The 21,484-nt window shown below is 44.4% G+C and overlaps 3 protein-coding genes across 3 annotated transcripts; 1 reads left to right on the top strand and 2 right to left on the bottom strand.

The window, feature by feature from the left end:
- Nucleotides 1–4,306: 4,306 nt before the first annotated feature.
- Nucleotides 4,307–4,822, top strand: LOC132765153 (histone H2A-like). Its single transcript, XM_060759347.2, has one exon. It carries the CDS (start codon nucleotides 4,307–4,309, stop codon nucleotides 4,820–4,822), a length of 516 nt encoding a protein of 171 aa, XP_060615330.2.
- Nucleotides 4,823–11,783: 6,961 nt separating this feature from the next.
- On the bottom strand, nucleotides 11,784–12,278 carry LOC132766737 (histone H2A-like). Its single transcript, XM_060761045.2, has one exon. It carries the CDS (start codon nucleotides 12,276–12,278, stop codon nucleotides 11,784–11,786), a length of 495 nt encoding a protein of 164 aa, XP_060617028.2.
- Nucleotides 12,279–13,323: 1,045 nt separating this feature from the next.
- LOC132765154 (histone H2A-like) lies at nucleotides 13,324–13,830 on the bottom strand. The gene has a single exon (XM_060759349.2). It carries the CDS (start codon nucleotides 13,828–13,830, stop codon nucleotides 13,324–13,326), a length of 507 nt encoding a protein of 168 aa, XP_060615332.2.
- Between the last annotated feature and the right edge of the window lie 7,654 nt (nucleotides 13,831–21,484).

Below are 21,484 nucleotides of genomic sequence, written 5' to 3'. Positions count from 1 at the left end.
GGTCCCACAACCACGTCTTTACCTTCCTCCTGAAGGAGAGGAGGGATGTTGATGCCCTGATTTCCCCCCGGGAGTGAGTTCCACAGGCGAGGGGCCACCACTGAGAAGGCCCTGCTCCTCATCCCCACCAACCTCACTTGTGATAGCGGTGGGGTCAAGAGCAGAGCCCCCCCCAGATGATCTCAAATTCCGGGGTGGGACGTAGTGGGAGATATGTTCCGACAGATACACTGGACCGGAACCGTACAGGGTTTTGTAGGTCAAAACCAGCACCTTGAATTGTGCTCGGAACTGAACCGGCAGCCAGTGGAGCTGACACAGCAGGGGGATGGTGTGTTCCCTGTATGTCGCTCCGGGAAGTTTCCGAACAGTCTTCAAGGGCAACCCCATGTAGACTGCGTTGCAGTAGTCTATTTTGGGATGTAACAAGAGCGTGGACCACTGTGGCCAGAATTCCCATGACCAACAAAAAATACTGGAAGGGTTTGGTGGGCACTGACCTTGAGTTTTGGGAGTTGTAGTTTACCTACATTCAGAGAGAACTGTGGACTCAAACAATGATGGATCTGGACCAGGTGTCACAGGTGCATCTGGCAGGGATGAGAGAGAGCCATGTCTCCAAGCTATGGGATCATAGGATTTGTAGTTCTGCAAAGTCTTTACCAAAAAAGGTTGATGCCTCGCCAAACTACAACTCCCAGGATTCCATTGTATTGAGCCAGGGGTGTCAAACTGCATTAATTCTACAGTGTAGATGCATTCACTTGTCCAGGGCTGCCCTGTAAGTTTCATTATGGAGTAAATATCTGATCAAGCCCAGGACTGTCCTATAGGGTTCATGATGGAGTAAATAATTGAACAGGCCCAACAACTCTGTTGCTCTTTGGCAAAATAATTCATTCCCTTTCCTCCAGTTTAGGTAGAATCACCTACGATTTTCAGATACAAGCGCTCCCGTTTTGTTCAGTCAGGATCTTATTCTGCTAAGGTTAAGCTCTCCCTCAGTCAGCTAGAACTGTTGTGGTTTTCAGTCAGGTCCGCCCACTTCTCAAGTGGGCGTGGCCCAAACAAAGAAGCAGAACGTTCACCAACCAGCCACGCTGCGTTTAGACCAATCAGAGCCCAGAACCGAAGAGCTGTCATTCTTCCAAAAGCAGGAGAAGCTGGAGTGTTATAATACTATGTGAAACATTCAAAAGTACTTTTTCCCTAGTATACTACATGAAACGTTTGAAAGTGCTTTTTCCCGCCTGACATGAGAAGCTAAGCAGGGCCAGCCTTGGTTGGCACTTGGATGGGAGGCCAAACCAGTCCCTTATTCCACTTATTTCTCCAAATTATTCCATCCCTCAAAGAAAGATTAATAATTCCCCAATCTTCATGTCAGGACAGGACTCTATCCCTAGTGTTTATGGGTATGAGAGGACCGAAGCAGGCACATTAAATACTATTTTTTAACATTTAGAAATGCCTTTTCCCGCCTGATTTGAGAAGCTAAGCAGGGCCAGCCCTGGTTGGCACTTGGGTGGGAGGCCAAACTCGTCCCTTATTTTACTTATCTCTTCACCTTATTTCAACCCTGGAAGGGAGATTAATAATTCCCCAATCTTCATGTCAGCACAGGACTCTATCCTAGTGTTTATGTGTATGAGAAGACCGAAGCAGGCACATTAAATACTATTTTAATCCGTTATTTTGTTCATATCTATGTTTCCTTCGAAGCCAGGCGCCTCCATGATGATCAAGAGTGGGTTTTCACTCATTGGGAAGTCAGTTTAGGAATGGAGCAAATACATATTAATTACAAATGGAAGAGCAATAAATCTTTAGGCATTTAAATGGAGTAATTCGGGAATTGGAGGGATTTAAAAGGATACCTGGCTGTCATTACTAAAGAAAGGAGAGCAATAGATTTCTCCCCAGGGAAGAAACTTCATATTTTGGGCGCTTGTTTGAAGTAGTTTTTAAAATGGGGATTTCCTGGTTTTTTAGTGGATTGGCTTGGTTTCTCTCCTATATGATGGGTGACATTATCGTTTGACACACTCCAGAGGGAGGTTTCCTCAACCATTCAGTTTCTTTGACAGGGAAAAGGGAGGAGAGGAAAAAAGGCGGGAAACCGAGGCGCCATTTCTGCTTCTCCCTCAAAAGGCGCCCAGAGAGAGAGAGAGAGAGAGATCCCCTCTGCCAGCACCAAAACACAACAACAATACTCACAACCTCTGAGGATGCTTGCCACAGATGCAGGCGAAACGTCAGCAGAAAATGCCTCTAGAACATGGCCATATAGCCCGGAAAAACTCACAAGAACCTAACAATAATACTATTTATTATTATTATTATTATTATTATTATTATTATTATTATTATTATTATTGGCATTAAAAGGACTCGCTGCAGGTTGAAGAGAGAAGCCTCATAAGTCTAATAGACAGAAAAGTCCTGTCCATTTGAATGTTTATGTGTTTCAGGTGAAACAGCAATTCGTATTCTTTAATGTGTCCTGAGCGGCCCTGAGTCTCCTTCAAAAGGAGGTGATCATAAATATTAAATAGTAATAATAATAATAATAATAATAATAATAATAATAATAATAATATCAAACTCTTCCATCTAGGACAGGGAAAAGGGATTTTTTAAAATTCCCATTTCTCTCCAGTAGATCAGAAGCAGGCATTGAAAACTTGAGGGGGAAATAGTTGGGGTGCTTTCTGGGCTGTATAGCCATGTTGGAGAAGCATTCTCTCCTGATGTTTCACCCACATCTATGGCAGGCATCCTCGCAGGTTGTGAGGTTGTTGTGAGGGAAATAATTATTTCTCTTTGGAATATATATATATATATAGACAATTGATGTGTCTCTGTGTGTACATAAACATACATCTAATTATTATTATTATTACATCTGTCGTTTGTGTGTGTGTGTGTATACACACACACACAAACGACAGATGTAATAATAATTACTTTCACTAGAATTATTTAACAATGCATGTTTACATACACATAAATTAATCTTTCTCATATATATATATATATATATATATATATATATATCTTTCTCATATATATATGAGAAAGATTAATTTATGTGTATGTAAACATGCATTGTTAAATAATTCTAGTGAAAGGTGTGTTTATGTAGATCTATACTGTGTATATATAAAAGAAGTGTTGATAAACTTTATATAGATAGGAATGTGTCTCTGTATACAAATCTGATATGTATATATATAGAGAGATTTATATATGTGTATGTAGATGCAGTAAAATGATTCTAGTAAAAGGAGTATTTACATTTATATTGTCTAGGATTTACATTTACATAGTCTAAAATAATTCCCCAAGAACCTTCCATTTTGTGTTATAATTATATCTATACATATTTAAATATTTGTATAGATACATTTATTATTTACAGTATTTGTATAACGCTTTTCTCACCCCGAAGGGGACTCAAATATAGGGAATATAGGGAAATAAGTGCTTCTCTTTGAAAATATATTAGGAAAAGTGGTGTGTCTGTGTGTACATATAGATATATACATCTGACACACACACATATATATGATTTATAGATATGTATGGAGACATGCAGTGTAAATCCCTCAAGAACCTGCCATTTTGTGTCATTATATCTACCTATCTATATATGAGATTTATATGTGTATGCAGACATGCAGTGTAAAATAATTCTAGTAAAAGGGGTGTTTACATAGTTTTTTTTACATAGATGTGTACTGTACATACACACATATAGTCTAAAATAATTCCCTCAAGAACCTGCCATTTTGTGTCATTACATCTATCTATCTATCTATCTATCTATCTATCTATCTATCTATCTATCTATCTATCTATCTATCTATCTATCTATCTATGAGAGATGTATATATGTGTATGTAGACATGCAGTGTAAAATAATCCTAGTAAAAGGAGTGTTTACATAGATAGTCTAAAATAATTCCCTCAAGAACCTGCCATTTTGTGTCATAATTATACCTATGCATATTTAAATATTTGTATAGATATAGACAGATATTCCCACACAGAGTCTTTTGCAAGAATTCCCCTCAAGAAGCGGCGCTTTGTTGTCTTTGGGGCGCTCTTCTCTCATTGGTGGAAAATTCTGAGCCAATAGGAAGGCGGATCCTGATTTGCACCAATCACAGCCAGGGCGCCCCCCTCAGGCAGGGTATAAAAGAGCGCCCCGCGGCCACTCTTAGCGCACTTTCCTGGGCTTCGAGGAGGAGATAAGAGGTAGTCGATCAGGGAAAGAAGCGCTATAGGCAAGAGCGGAGCAGCGATGTCGGGTCGCGGCAAGACGGGCGGCAAGGCGCGGGCCAAGGCCAAGTCGCGCTCCTCCAGGGCCGGGCTCCAGTTCCCCGTGGGGCGCGTCCACCGCCTCCTGCGCAAGGGCAACTACGCCGAGCGCGTCGGCTCCGGGGCCCCTGTCTACCTGGCCGCTGTCCTCGAGTACCTCAGCGCAGAGATCCTCGAGCTGGCCGGGAACGCCGCGCGGGACAACAAGAAGAGCCGCATCATCCCCAGGCACCTCCAGCTCGCCATCCGCAACGACGAGGAGCTCAACAAGCTGCTCGGCGGAGTCACCATCGCCCAGGGCGGCGTCCTGCCCAACATCCACGCCGTCCTCCTCCCCAAGAAGACCGAGCCCGCCGCCCACGCCGCCGCCACCGCGCCCAGCGCCAAGTCCCGAGGACCACCTGGAGCGGCCGCCGGAGGGAGCGGCTCCAAGGGACCCGCCGGCGCTAAGGGACTCAAGCCCACCCTCAAGCCCCAGGCAGGCAGCCTCGCCGTCTAGTCACACCAACCAACGAAGGAAGGACCAGGACAAGCTCAACAAACAGACCCAAAGGCTCTTTTCAGAGCCACCCCAACAGCCCCAGGGGAGAGCTGACCACATCTCAAGCCATGCACACAGGGAAAGGGGAACAGCTTCCAAACGACTGGGTTTTTCCTTACAGCAGCCAACATACATGCTGGACCAATACTTTACTCAGTCCCATTCATACAAGGGGACACACGATTATAGTCATTCAACTACAGACACTCATAGGCATGGGCCAACTTGGTCCCTCCCCTCCAAGTGTTTTGGACTCAACTCCCACAATTCAGCTGTTAGGAGTTGTGGGAGTTGGAGTCAAACTTTGAGGGGAGGGCTCAAGTTGGCCCATGCCTGCACTAGTGTTTCACCTCTTAAATACATAGTTGGGCATGGAAAATGTGTTCCCACCACCAATCAAAGCACCCCTAACAGATGGCCATCCAACCTCCATTCAAAAACCTTCACAGGAGACTCCACTGTTGGGCATGGAAAGTTCCCACCACCAATCAAAGCACCCCTCACAGATGGCCATCCAGCCTCCATTCAAAAACCTTCACAGGAGACTCCACTGTTGGGCATGGAAAGTGTGTTCCCACCACCAATCAAAGCACCCCTAACAGATGGCCATCCAGCTTCCATTCAAAAACCTTCATAGGAGACTCCACTGTTGGGCATGGAAAGTGTGTTCCCACCACCAATCAAAGCACCCCTAACAGATGGCCATCCAGCTTCCATTCAAAAACCTTCATAGGAGACTCCACTGTTGGGCATGGAAAGTGTGTTCCCACCACCAATCAAAGCACCCCTAACAGATGGCCATCCAGCCTCCATTCAAAAACCTTCACAGGAGACCACTGTTGGGCATGGAAAGTGTGTTCCCACCACCAATCAAAGCACCCCTAACAGATGGCCATCCAGACTCCATTCAAAAACCTTCACAGGAGACCCCGCTGTTGGACATGGAAAGTGTGTTCCCACCACCAATCAAAGCACCCCTAACAGATGGCCATCCAGCCTCCATTCAAAAACCTTCACAGGAGACCACTGTTGGGCATGGAAAGTGTGTTCCCACCACCAATCAAAGCACCCCTAACAGATGGCCATCCAGACTCCATTCAAAAACCTTCACAGGAGACCCCGCTGTTGGACATGGAAAGTGTGTTCCCACCACCAATCAAAGCACCCCTCACAGATGGCCATCCAGCCTCCATTCAAAAACCTTCATAGGAGACTCCGCTGTTGGGCATGGAAAGTGTGTTCCCACCACCAATCAAAGCACCCCTAACAGATAGCCATCCAGCCTCCATTCAAAAACCTTCATAGGAGACTCCGCTGTTGGGCATGGAAAGTGTGTTCCCACCACCAATCAAAGCACCCCTAACAGATGGCCATCCAGCCTCCATTCAAAAACCTTCATAGGAGACTCCACTGTTGGGCATGGAAAGTGTGTTCCCACCACCAATCAAAGCACCCCTAACAGATGGCCATCCAGCTTCCATTCAAAAACCTTAATAGGAGTCTCCACTGGTAGGACTGTAGCCAGGGGAGGGTTAAGAGTTCAAGACCCCCACCCAAAATGTGTCAGGTTAAAAAACTTGGTTTATTCATGAACTTTAAATGGTTAACCAACTCATCAGTAGACTAGTTTTTTATCAGACACATTTGGAGGGGGGGAGGTTAAACCCACCCATCTCTCCCCCCCCCCCCCCGGGCTGTGCGCCTGACTGAAAGAGACCCCCCAAAAGAATACACTCCAAACTCATTCTGCCAGACAGAAATTCACAAAACCCTCCCGACAGATGGCCATCCAGCCTTTGTTTCAAAACCTCCAGAGAGAGGTTTGATCACTGCAGGAATGTGGTGCTCGTGCTCTTCAAATGTAGGTACTGTTGCGACTTTTACACAATTTGCTGACTGAGTTGCAGAAATGGACCACTAAAAGGGATCAGTTTCTAATTAATAGAAAGTCTGTTGACAACGATGTTTGTGATGAACCACATGGAGCAGCTATTGAGGAAACAACACAAAAATCAACTGGAGGACTCAAGAAAATAATTCCAAACCTCAAAAAAGGGAATTCCAGACAGGAAAAAATCAGCTAACAAAATCTGGCTACAAGTATTAAAAAACTCTAAAATTACAACAGCACAACAACAGAGAGGAAACAAACAAGGATATCTAATCACCTCTCAACAAAAGTTTGCTCCAGGCACTGTCAGGCCATTAAATGCTAATCAAGGTGATCAGTTGAAACATTCACACCTAGCTCCAGCAGACAAGAGTCCTTTGTCCCACCCTGGTCATTCCACAGATATGTAAACCCTTTTTCCTAGTTTCAACAGACCTCACTACCTCTGAGGATGCTTGCCATAGATGCAGGCGAAACGTCAGGAGAGAATGCCTCTAGACGATGGCCATAAAGCCCGAAAAAACCTACAACAACCCAATCAGCTAACACCTCCTAACAAAGGGTTCCCCCAGGTAGGAAGCAGCCAGGCTTTGAAGCTGCAAGGCCATTCAATGCTAATCAAGGCAGCCAGTTGCAACATTCACACTTACCTCAACCAGACGAGAGTTCTTTCTCCCACCTTGGACATTTCTATAGATATATAAACCCAATTTTCCTAGTTTCCAGCTGACCTCACAACCTCTGAGGATGCCTGCCGTAGATGTAGGTGAAACGTCAGAAGAAAATGCTTCTGGAATATGGCCAGACAGTCCGGAAAACTCACAGCAACCCAATGTAAATAAATACCCTTGCATCTCAACCCACTAGGAGAGGGAAAGTGGACCAGATTCCAAAGGTTCTTCCTTAGAGAGTCCAAAACAACTATTCTGATTGTTACAGTCCAAAAATAAAGTCCACCAAATTTTTGTTTTCCTCTCTGGCTGTGGATTGTTATCTGCTTCACATTTTGATCTTTCAGTACACTGAGCTTTTTAGCCACCGAGACTCTTTATTGTACAAAGAAACAGGAATAATGTGTATTGTCGAAGGCTTTCATGGCCGGAATCACTGGGTTGTTGTAGGTTTTACCGGGCTATATGGCCATGGTCTAGAGGCATTCTCTCCTGACATTTCGCCTGCATCTATGGCAAGCATCCTCAGAGGTAGTGAGGTCTGTTGGAACTAGGAAAAAGGGGTTTATATATCTGTGGAGTGACCAAAAGGAATAATGTGTGTCCTTCCTTTTTCGACTTTATGTATGTTCATTCGTTCAGTCGTCTCCGACTCTTCGTGACCTCATGGACCAGCCCACGCCAGAGCTCCCTGTCGGCCGTTACCACCCCCAGCTCCCTCAAGGTCAGTCCAGTCACTTCAAGGATGCCATCCATCCATCTTGCCCTTGGTCGGCCCCTCTTCCTTTGGCCTTCCACTTTCCCCAGCATAATTGTCTTCTCCAGGCTTTGCTGTCTCCTCATGATGTGGCCAAAGTACTTCAACTTTGTCTCTAGTCTCCTTCCCTCCAGTGAGCAGCTGGGCTTTATTTCCTGGAGGATGGACTGGTTGGATCTTCTCGCAGTCCAAGGCACTCTCAGAACTTTCCTCCAGCACCACAGCTCAAAAGCATCGATCTTCCTTCGCTCAGCCTTCCCTTTGCTGGAGTTTTCGACATTACTCTTTTCCTATTAGAAACCCAAGGCAGATGAAGCCCAAAAGATGGCGCTGCAATACAATCAATGGAGGCCGAAGCCCAGGCCTTGCTAAACAGATGCAGAGAGACTGTGACAGCAAATTTTGCAAGATGGTTGAGATGGAGAAAGTCTGTAAATACCTGGCCTATGAATTTCTAAAGGTGAGAGGTTTAAGTATGCTCCTGCCTCCATCCTATGCATGCGTTCAATGCTTGGAAAAAGTTATATTTTGGGAATTGCAAGTACCGAATTACATTTTGGGCCTGGCTGGAGTAGGGTTGACAAGTCAGGACTGTTGGAGGTCCTGAGGCTGGATCCACACTGCCATACCGTTTCCCCAAAAGTAAGTCAGGGTCTTATGTTCCTTTTTGCTCCAAAATGTGTGTTAGGGCTTATGTATAGCTGTCTGGACACTATTTTAAAATAGTGAACTGTAACTAAGGCTTATTTTTGAAGTAGCGCTTATATTTCAAGCAACCTCAAAAATCATGCTAGGGAGGTCTTATTTTCAGGGAAACAGGGTATAATCCAGATCATCAAAGAAGATAATCCAGACAACTCCTTGTAAACTACTAAAAGTTAATCCATTAGCACAATGGATTAAAGCGCTGAGCTGCTGAACTTGCTGACCAAAAGGTTGCAGGTTCAAATCTGGGAGCGGCGTGAGCTCCCGCTGTCAGCCCCAGCTTCTGCCAACCTAGCATTTTGAAAACATGCAAATGTGAGTAGATTAATAGGTACCTCTCCGGTGGGAAGGTAACACTGCTCGATGAAGTCATGCTGGCCACATGACCTTGGAGGTGTCTACGGACAACGCCGGCTCTTCGACTTAGAAATGGAGATGAGCACCAATTCCCAGAGTTGGACATGACTGGACTTTATGTAATTTGTTTATATGTCTTCTTGTTCACATTTCATGTTTGCCAAATATGTTGGAAACAAATACATAAAATTATTATGACTATTATAATTATATTACTCCTTGATAACTTTTTATAAAAAGGCATCGTTAGAAAATACCTCTGTGAAGGTTAGGGTTCAGTAAGTACCAGACAGTTAAACAGGAAATAATACTTTCAAACCAGGAACAGATTTTTTTTCTTCAAATTTTGTTACATGATGAAATATGGGAAGGAAGGAAGCCATATGGGTTGGACTGAACTCACTGTAAGAAAGGCAGAATATAAATATAAAGAATAGGTAAAGTAAAGGTTTTCCCCGACATTAAGTCTAGTCTTCTCCGACTGGAGGGTGGTGTTCATTTCCATTTCTAAGCAAAAGAGCCAGCGTTGTCTGCAGACACCTCCTAGATCATGTGGCCAGCATGACTGCTCAGAGCCCTGTTACTTTCTCACAGAAACAGTACCTATTGATCTACTCACATTTGCAAGTTTTCAAACTTCTACTTTGGCAGAAGCTGGGGTTAACAGCAGGAGCTCACCCCACTCCCCAGATTTGAACCTTTCGGTCAGCAAATTCAGCAGTTTAACCCAATAATTTGCACTAAACCATCTTGGTAGTGGGTGATGGGAAGAAAATGACTTTTCCTTGAAGCGAAGGATTAGATTTTGGCCCAAGTGTCAGAGATGGACTGCAACCGCACTTGCTTAATAGTAGAAATGTCCAGGGTGAGAGAAAGAACTCTCATCTGTTTGAGGTGTGAATGTTGCAATTGGCTGCTCGATTAGCATTGAATGGCCTTGCAGCTTCAAAGCCTGGCTGCTTCCTGCCTGGGGGAATCCTTTGTTGGGAGGTGTTAGCTAATTGTTTCCTGTCTGGAATTCCCTTTTTTGAGGTTTGGAATTATTTTCTTGGGTCCTCCGGTTGATTTTTGTGTTGTTTCCTCAATAGCTGCTCCACGTGGTTCATCACAAACATCATCAACAGACTTTCTATTAATTAGAAACGGATCCATTTTAGTGGTTCATTTCTGAAACACCAAATTATGCACATTATAAAAGTGGAGACAGTCCCCACACTTAACCAGCACCGGCACATTCCTACAGTGATCAAACCTTTGTGGTGGTTTTGAAACAAAGGCTGGAAGTCCATCTGTCGGGAGAGCTTTGTGCATTCCTGCCTGGCAGATTGAGTTTGGACTGAAGTCTGAATGGCCATCTACAGGTAGTGCTTTGATTGGTGGGGGCGGTGTTTTCATGCCATACAGCAGTGTTTCTCAACCTGGGGGTCGGGACCCCTGGAGGGGTCACGAGGGCGTGTCAGAGGGGTCGCCAAACACCATCAGAAAACACAGTATCTTCTGTTGGTCATGGGAGTTCTGTGTGAGAAGTTTGACCCAATTCTATCACTGGTGGGGTTCAGAATGCTTTGTGATTGTAGGTGAACTATTAATCCCAGCAATTACATCTCCCAAATGTCAAGGTCTATTTTCCCCAAACTGCACCAGTGTTCACATTTGAGCATATTGAGTATTCGTGCCAATTTTGATCTTGATCCATCATTGAGTCCATGGATGTAGGTGAACTACAACTCCCAAACTCAAGATCAATGCCCACCAAACCCTGCTAGTGTTTTCTGTTGGTCACGGGAGTCCTGTGTGCCAAGTTTGTTTCAATTCAATCAATGGTGGAGTTCAGAGTGCTCTTTGATTGTAGGTGAACTATAAATCCCAGCAATTACAACTCCCAAATAACAAAATCCCCCCCGCCAACCCCACCAACATTGGGGTTTTTGTGCTAAATTTGGTCCAGTGAATGAAAATGCATCCTGCATATCAGATATTTACATGATGATTCATAACAGTAGCAAAATTACAGTTGCGAAGTAGCAACGAAAATGTTGTGGTTGGGGGTCACCACTACACAAGGAACCGTATTAAGGGGTTGCGGCATTAGGAAGGTTGAGAAACACTGCCATTCAGCTATATGGACTTACAGGTGAAACACTAATTCAGTCATGGGCCAAGTTGGCCCCACCCCTCCAAGTGTTTTGGACTCCAACTCCCACAATTCCTAACACCTACCAGCTGTTAGGAATTGTGGGAGTTGGGAGTCCAAAACACTTGGAGGGGAGGGGCCAACTTGGCCCATGACTGAATTAGTGTCTGTAGCTGAATGACTGTAATCATGTCCCTTATGTGAATGGGACTAAGTATTGGTCCAGCATGTATGTTGCCTGCTGTAAGAACCCAGTCCTATGGAAGCTGTTCCCCTTTCCCTGTGTGCATGGCTTGAGATGTAGTCAGCTCTCCCCTGGGGCTGTTGGGGTGGCTCTGAAAAGAGCCTTTGGGTCTGTTTGTTGAGTTTGACTTGGTCCTTCCTTCCTTCCTTCGTTGGTGTGACTAGACGGCGAGGGTGGTTCCCTTGGGCTTGAGGCCCTTGGAGCCGGCGGGTCTCTTGGAGCCGCTCCCTCTCGCGGCCGCTCCAGGTGGTCCTCGGGGCTTGGAGGTAGGCGCGGAGGCGGCGGCGTGCTCGGTCTTCTTGGGGAGGAGGACGGCGTGGATGTTGGGCAGGACGCCGCCCTGGGCGATGGTGACACCTCCGAGCAGCTTGTTGAGCTCCTCGTCGTTGCGGATGGCGAGCTGGAGGTGCCTGGGGATGATGCGGCTCTTCTTGTTGTCCCGCGCGGCGTTCCCGGCCAGCTCGAGGATCTCTGCGCTGAGGTACTCGAGGACAGCGGCCAGGTAGACGGGGGCCCCGGAGCTGATGTGCTCGGCGTAGTTGCCCTTGCGCAGGAGGCGGTGGACGCGTCCGACGGGGAACTGGAGTCCGGCCCTGGAGGAGCGCGACTTGGCCTTGGCCCGCGCCTTGCCGCCCGTCTTGCCGCAACCGGACATCGCCGCTCCGCGCTTGCCTATAGCGCTTCTTCCCCTGCTCGACCTCCTCTCTCCTCCTCGAAGCCCAGGAAAGTGCGCTGAGAGTGGCCGCGGGGCGCTCTTTTATACCCTGCCTGAAGGGGGCGCCCTGGCTGTGATTGGTGCAAATCAGGATCCGCCTTCTTATTGGCTCAGAATTCCCCACCAATGAGAGAAGCGCGCCCCAAAGACAACAAAGCGCCGCTTCTTGAGGGAAATTCTTGCAAAAGACTGTGTGTGGTGGGAATTTCTGTCTATAGCTAGACAAATATTTAAATATGCCTAGATAGAATTATGACACAAAATGGCAGGTTCTTGAGGGAATCATTTTAGACTATATGGGCGTGTATTGCACAGTTCAGATCTATGTAAACACTCCTTTTACTAGAATTATTTTACACTGCATGTCTATATAGGTAAAGGTAAAGGTAGTCCCCTGACATTATGTCCAGTCATGTCTGACTCTGGGGTGTGGTGCTCATCTCCATTTCTAAGCCGAAGAGCCAGCGTTGTCCGTAGACACCTCCAAGGTCATGTGGCCGGCATGACTGCATGGAGCCCCGTTACCTTCTCGCCGGAGCGGTACCTATTGATCTACTCACATTTGCATGTTTTCGAACTGCTAGGTTGGCAGAAGCTAGGGCCGACAGCGGAAGCTCACGCCGCTCCCCGGAATCGAAGCTGCGACCTTTCGATCAACAAGCTCAGCAGCTCAGTGCTTTAACCACTGCACCACCGGGGGCCCTGCTGCATGTCTATATACACACACATATAAATCTCTCATATATAGATATGACACAAAATGGCAGATTCTTGAGGGAATTTAGACTATATGTGTGTGTATTGCAGTTCACATCTATGTAAACACGCCTTTTGCTACAATTAATTTACACTGCATGTCTACTTTCCGTGTGCATGGCTTGAGATGTGGTCAGCTCTCCCCTGGGGCTGTTGGGGTGGCTCTGAAAAGAGCCTTTGGGTCTGTTTGTTGAGCTTGTCCTGGTCCTTCCTTCGTTGGTTGGTGTGACTAGACGGCGAGGCTGCCTGCCTGGGGCTTGAGTCCCTTAGCGCCGGCAGGTCCCTTGGAGCCGCTCCCTCCGGCAGCCGTTCCTCCCGGTGGTCCCCGGGACTTGGCACTGGGCGCGGTGGCGGCGGCGTGGGCGGCGGGCTCGGTCTTCTTGGGGAGGAGGACGGCGTGGATGTTGGGCAGGACGCCGCCCTGGGCGATGGTGACTCCGCCGAGCAGCTTGTTGAGCTCCTCGTCGTTGCGGATGGCGAGCTGGAGGTGCCTGGGGATGATGCGGCTCTTCTTGTTGTCGCGCGCGGCGTTCCCGGCCAGCTCGAGGATCTCTGCGCTGAGGTACTCGAGGACGGCGGCCAGGTAGACGGGCGCCCCGGAGCCGACGCGCTCGGCGTAGTTGCCCTTGCGCAGGAGGCGGTGGACGCGCCCCACGGGGAACTGGAGCCCGGCCCTGGAGGAGCGCGACTTGGCCTTGGCCCGCGCCTTGCCGCCCGTCTTGCCGCGACCCGACATCGCTGCTCCGCTCTTGCCTATAGCGCTTCTTTCCCTGATCGACTACCTCTTATCTCCTCCTCGAACTCCAGGAAAGTGCGCTGAGAGTGGCCGCGGGGCGCTCTTTTATACCCTGCCTGAGGGGGGCGCCCTGGCTGTGATTGGTGCAAATCAGGATCCGCCTTCCTATTGGCTCAGAATTTCCCACCAATGAGAGAAGAGCGCCCCAAAGACAACAAAGCGCCGCTTCTTGAGGGGAATTCTTGCAAAAGACTCTGTGTGGGAATTTCTGTCTATATCTATACAAATATTTAAATATGCCTACATATAATTATGACACAAAATGGCAGGTTCTTGAGGGAATTATTTTAGACTATCTATGTAAACACTCCTTTTCCTAGAATTATTTTACACTGCATGTCTACATACACATATATAAATATCTTATATATAGATAGGTAGTTAAATATAATGACACAAAATGGCAGGTTCTTGAGGGAATTGTTTTAGACTATATATGTGTGTATTACACAGTTCAGATCTATGTAAACACTCCTATCTATGTAAACACTCCTTTTACTACAATTAATTTATGTCTACATACATATCTATAAATATCATATATATATGATTTAGTAAAATGATTCTAATAAAAGTAAAATGATTCTAATAAAAGGAGTATTTACATTTATATTGTCTAGGATTTACATTTACATAAAATAAAAAAAATAAAAAAAATTCCCCCAAGAACCTGCCATTTTGTGTCATAATTATATCTATACATATTTAAATATTTGTATAGATATAGGGAAATATTTACAGTATTTGTATAACGCTTTTCTCACCCTATATTTCCCTATATTCCCCAAATAGAGGGAATATAGGGAAATAAGTGCTTCTCTTTGAAAAAATATTAGGAAAAAGGATGTGTCTGTGTGTATATATATATATATATGTGAGAAAGATTAATTTATGTGTATGTAAACATGCATTGTTAAATAATTCTAGTGAAAGTAATTATTATTATTACATCTGTCGTTTGTGTATACACACACACACAAACGACAGATGTAATAATAATAATAATTACATGTATGTTTATGTACACACAGAGACACATCAGTTTTCCATATATATATAGAGAGAGAGAGAGAGAGAGAAATAATTATTTCCTCACAACAACTTCACAGCCTGTGAGGATGCCTGCCATAGATGTGGGTGAAACATCAGGAGAGAATGCTTCTGCAACATGGCTATTCAGCCCAGAAACCACCCCAACTATTTCCTCCTCAAGTTTTCAGTGCCTGCTTCTGATCTCCTGGAGAGAAATGGGAATTTTTAAAAATCCCCTTTCCCTGTCCCAGATGGAAGAGTTGGATATTATTATTATTATTATTATTATTATTATTATTATTTCATATTTATGATCACCTCCTTTTGAAGGAGACTCAGGGCCGCTCAGGACACTTAAAAGAATACTAATTGCTGTTTCACCTGAAACACATCAACATTCAAATGGACAGGACTTTTTTGTCTATGAGACTTATGAGGCTTCTCTCTTCAACCTGCAGCGGGTCCTTTTAATGCCAATAATAATAATAATAATAATAATAATAATAATAATAATAATAATAATAATAATAATAATATTGTTAGGTTCTTGTGGGTTTTTTCGGGCTACATGGCCATGCTCTAGAGGCATTTTCTCCTGACGTTTCGCCTGCATCTATGGCAAGCATCCTCAGAGGTTGTGAGTATTGTTGTTGTGTTTTGGTGCTGGCAGAGGGGATCTCTCTCTCTCTCTCTCTCTCTCTGGGCGCCTTTTGAGGGAGAAGCAGAAATGGCGCCTCGGTTTCCCGCCTTTTTCCCTCTCCTCCCTTTTCCCTGTCAAAGAAACTGAATGGTTGAGGAAACCTCCCTCTGGAGTGTGTCAAACGATAATGTCACCTTTCATATAGGAGAGAAACCAAGCCAATCCATCAAATAAACCAGGAAATCCCCATTTTAAAATCTTCTTCACACAAGCGCCCGAAATATGAACTGTTTCTTCCCTGAGGAGAAATCTATTGCTCTCCTTTCTTTAGCCATTTCAGCCAGGCATCCTTTTAAAGCCCTCCAATTCCCAAATTACTCCACTAAAAATGCCTCGGATTTATTGCTCTTTAATATGTATTTGCTCCATTCCTAAACTGACTTCCCAATGAGTGAAAACCCACTCTTGATCATCATGGAGGCGCCTGGCTTCGAAGGAAACAGATATGGACAAAATAACGGATTAAAATAGTATTTAATGTGCCTGCTTCGGTCTTCTCATACACATAAACACTAGGAAAAGAGTCCTGTGCTGACATGAAGGTTGGGGAATGATTAATCTTTCTTTGAGGGATGGAATAGTTTAGAGAAATAAGTGGAATAAGGGACTGGTTTGGCCTCCCATCCAAGTGCCAATCAAGGCTGGCCCTGCTTAGCTTCTCATGACAGGCGGGAAAAAGCACTTTCAAATGTTTCACGCAGTGTATTGTCGAAGGCTTTCATGGCTGGAATCACTGGGTTGTTGTAGGTTTTTTCGGGCTATATGGTCATGGTCTAGAGGCATTTTCTCCTGACATTTCGCCTGCATCTATGGCAAGCATCCTCAGAGGTAGTGAGGTCTGTTTGGAAGTAGGAAAATGGGTTTATATATCTGTGGAATGACCAGGGTGGGACAAAGGACTCTTGTCTGCTGGAGCTAGGTGTAAATGTTTCAACTGACCACCTTGATTAGCATTTAATGGCTTGGAAGTGCCTGGGGAATCTTTTGTTGAGAGGTGATTTGATGTTCCTGATGAACCAACCTGGACACGGCATATTATTTGAGAACATAGAAATGCTGGACCACTCTCACAACCACCATGTCAGACTACACAGAGAAGCCACAAGCGTGTGGACAATTTCAACAGAAAGGAGGAAACCATGAAAATGAACAAATCTGGCTACCAATATTCAAAAAACTCTAAAATTACAACAGAAAAACAACAGAGAGTAAACAATCAGGCACATCAAATCACCTCTCAACAAAAGATTCCCCAGGCACTTCCAAGCCATTAAATGCTAATCAAGGTGGTCAGTTGAAACATTCACACCTAGCTCCAGCAGACAAGAGTCCTTTGTCCCACCCTGGTCATTCCACAGATATATAAACCCATTTTCCTACTTCCAACAGACCTCACAACCTCTGAGGATGCTTGCCATAGATGCAGGCGAAACGTCAGGAGAAAATGCCTCTAGACTATGGCCATATAGCCCGAAAAAACTTACAACAACCCAGTTTCATGTAGTATACTTGGGAAAAAGTACTTTTGAATGTTTCACATAGTATAATAACATTTCAGCTTCCCCTGCTTTTGGAAGAATGACAGCTCATTGGTTCTGGGCTCTGATTGGTCCAAACGCGGAGGGGCTTGTTGATGAACGTTCCACTTCTTTGTTTGGGCCACGCCCACTTTAGAAGGGGGCGGACCTGACTGAAAACCACAACAATTACAGCCGACTGAGGCAGAGAAGCTTAGCAGTATAAGACCCTGACTGAAAACAACGGGATTTGCATATTCAACAACTTTCCCTTTTTTATTTTCTTGTACTTGAATCTGAAATTCAAAATATTTCCACCTAAACTGGAGACAGAGGAATAATTTATTTCTCCAGGTGGCAGGCTTGATCAGATATTTACTTCATAATGAAACTTACAGGCAAGTAATTCTACACTGTAGAATTAATGCAGTTTGACACTACTTTAACTGCCTTGACTCAATGCAATGGAATCCTAAGAGCTGTAGTTTGGTGAGGCCTCAGCACTCTTTGGCAGAGAAGGTTAGGGAAATGTATTGTCTGAAGGCTTTCATGGCCGGAATCACTGGGTTGTTGTAGGTTTTCCCGGGCTATATGGCCATGTTCTAGAGGTATTTTCTCCTGACGTTTCGCCTGCATCTATGGCAAGCATCCTCATTACCTCTGAGGATGCTTGCCATAGATGCAGGCGAAACGTCAGGAGAAAATGCCTCTAGGACATGGCCATATAGCCCGGAAAAACCTACAACAACCCAAGGTTAGGGGACTTGTAAAACTACAAATCCTATGATCCCATTGCTACGAGACATGGCAGTTTAAATGATGTCAAACTTAATTAATTTGAGATGGGGTTTCCAAAATATTTAGCCTTTTCTGCCCAAGAGTGCTGGTTCCTCACCAAACTACAGATCCCAGGTTTCCACTGCATTGAGCCATGCCAGTTAAAAGTGCTGTCGACACGCATTAATTCTACAGTGGGGATGCATCTGGAGAAGTGGGGCTTAGCGCTTGTAATAGTTCCACAAATGAAGTATTCAAGTTGATGTAATAACGTGATTGACAGGAGACATCTGGTTTTCATACCGATTTTTAAGAGGTGGGAGAGCTTTATTCGGTTTTCATCTAGTTCAGCCCTTGAGAACATATCAGGGATTCTGAACACTCTGGTATAATTACTCTCTATTTTCCTCATGAAGCCTAGCGCCCGATTAATGTTACAATCGTTGCCAACCAAAGACAGAAAAAGGCGGGACGCGGGGATCCGACCTGAGTGAAAACCGCACACGCTTCTGACAGCATTCGAAAAGAGCCAGCGCTCGTTCTGAGCTTTCGCAGCCAATAGAAATCAAGCATTGCGCTGATATGTAAATTAACTAGTAGAACTTCATCCCCTTTCCTCCTTTTGGCCTAAAGAAGTGAGCCAGGCAAGATTTAACTGCTTGCCTTTCCAAAGAAAATCAGTGGTGAGATTGTTGTTGTTGTTGTGATGTAGTTGTTATTATTTGAAACACAACAAGATGAGTCCACAGCAGACAAGATCACTCTGCTGGCTATTGTATTGGATCACATGCTGGACACTTCCCAAGTGTCTACTTGTTGTGTTTTTGTTGTTGTTGTTGTGGCTGTTGTATTGCATCACATGCTGGACACTTCCCAAGTGTCTACTTGTTGTGTTTTTGTTGTTGTTGTTGTTGTTGTTGTTGTGGCTGTTGTATTGGATCACATGCTGGACACTTCCCAAGTGTCTACTTGTTGTGTTGTTGTTGTTGTTGTTATTATTATTATTATTATTATTATTATTATTATTATATTAAATGTCGACTGTTTAATTATTACAGCAGAGCAGCAAATCTCGACCTAAACCTTGCCTTATCCCATCCACCCTCCTTCCCTTCCCCAAATGGGGACGAGAGATAGAGCCTTCTCGGTGGTGGCTCCTCGGCTGTGGAACGCCCTTCCTACGGACATTAGACTAGCACCATCTCTAATGGTATTCCGCAAAAAGGTGAAGACCTGGATGTTTGTGCAGGCGTTTGAGTAATTTAGTGCAATCTGGTAATGGAACATAGGAATGGAACAATGGACGACGAACCTGGACTACGCTTGGATGATGAGAAGATTGGGTACGGTTGTTTTTTGTAATAATTGTGCATTGTAATTGCTTATTGGTAATTTATGGATAATGTGTTAAGTCAATTGTTATATGTTGTATGGAACCACTGATGTTTCTACTGTTTTTACTGTTTGTGAACCGCTGTGAGTCGCCTTCGGGCTTGAGATACAGCGGTATATAAGCAAAGTAAATAAATAAATAAATAAATAAATCACATTGATCAGAATCAATATACTTTGACACCTCTTTGACTGTCATGGCTCAATGCTATGAATTTCTGCATCAATTGAAGTTTTTCAAGTACTCTACCCTTGTCTGCCAAAGAGTGCTGGGAATCCTGGGAACCCCAAAACCCTACAAATTCTGTGACATAGGAATGTTAAACTGCTTTGAGTCCCCCCAGGGGTGAGAAAGGCAGCATATAAATACTGTAAATAAATACTATAAATAAATAAATAAATAAATAAGACTTCAAATTGAATTAATTCTACAGTCTGTGGTGTAGATGCACTCACGTACATTTTCAGGCCAATCCACTTACTTATAAATCATCTCCTACTCTATTGCCTTATTTATTTAATAGTAATCATATCTTTCACAAGCCAAAACTCACTTGCTTTACGAATTTACCAGTGGTCTGGTATGGAAATTTACTAAATTTACTACTACTCTGGTATGTATAGTGGATTAATAGCTTGCATTCTCTTTTATATCTACTTCCTATAATCTTGTTTTGTATGTTATTTTTTTGAGATAATGCTATGGCCCATGTCTTGTTTAAACGAATCCGTATTGATATATTATCCTCTATTGCAGTGTTTCTCAACCTGGGGGTCGGGACCCCCGGCTGGGTCGCAATGGGGTGTTGGAGGGGTCACCAAAGACCATCAGGATACACAGTATTTTCTGCTGGTCATGGGAGTTCTGTGTGGGAAGTCTGGCCCAATTCCATCGTTGGTGGGGTTCAGAATGCTCACTGATTGTAGGTGAACTATAAATCCTAGCAACTACAACCCCCCAAATGTCAAGGTCTATTTTCCCCAAACTCTAACAATGTTCACATTTGGGCATATTGAATATTTGTGCCAAGTTTAGTCCAGATCTATCATTGTTTGAGTCCACAGTGCTTTCTTGAGATAGGTGAACTACAACTCCCAAACTCAAGGCCAATGCTCACCTAACCCTTTCATTATTTTTTGCTGGTCATGGGCGTTCTGTGTGCCAAGTTTGGGTCAATTCCATCTCTGATGGGAGTTCAGAATGTTCTCTGATTGTAGGTGAACTATAAATCCCAACAACTACAACTCCCAAGATCCAGAGAATGAAAATACATTCTGCCTATCAGATATTTACATGCCGATTCATAACAGTAGCAAAATTCCAGTTATGAAGTAGCAACGAAAATAATTTAGGGTTGGGGGTCATCACAACATGAGGAACTGTATTAAGGGGTCGCAGCATTAGGAAGGTTGAGAAACACTGCTCTATTGCTTTCCATACTTTGTCTTCATCCTTCCCGCACATAACAGGAAAACTGTAAGGTTTATATTTGACAGGTTCCCATTTTTTTCTTTGAATAGTGTGATAAGGAATAATTTGACATTTTATTGGTGTTAGTATTTTGATTTGTTGTACTATGTATTTTAATGTATGGATTTTAGTAGTAAGGTGTTTTATCTGTGTATATCTATATTGTACTTTGTTTGGAAGAGTTATGGGCAAACCCCATCTACACTGTTATATAACCCAGTTTCAGAATGCAGTTTAACTGTATCAAACTGCATTATATGGGCGGTGTAGACTCATATAATCCAGTTCAATGCAGTTAAACTGCACTCTGAGAATACATTATATGGCAGTGTAAAAGGAGTCCTATATAATGCAGCTAAACTGCATCGAACATTATGTGTATCTACATTTACAATATGCTGGGGAAAATGGAAGGAAAAAGGAAGAGGGGCCGACCAAGGGCAAGATGGATGGATGGCATCCTTGAAGTGACTGGCTTGACCTTGAAGGAGCTGGGGGTGGTGACGGCTGACAGGGAGCTGTGGTGTGGACTGGTCCATGAAGTCATGAAGAGTCGGAAAAGACTGAACGAATAAACAACAAAACATGACACAGCGGGTTAAACTGCTGAGCTGCTGAACTTTCTGACTGAAAGGTCAGCGGTTCAAATCTGGGGAGCAGAGTGAACTCTGCTGTTAGCTCAGCTCCTGCTAATCTAGCAGTTCG

Source organism: Anolis sagrei, chromosome 2 (assembly GCF_037176765.1).
Source record: "Anolis sagrei isolate rAnoSag1 chromosome 2, rAnoSag1.mat, whole genome shotgun sequence".
NCBI classification, from domain to species: Eukaryota; Metazoa; Chordata; class Lepidosauria; order Squamata; family Dactyloidae; genus Anolis; species Anolis sagrei.
The sequence above is the reverse complement of the archived record's forward strand: the minus strand, read 5'-3'. Positions and strand labels throughout refer to the sequence as shown.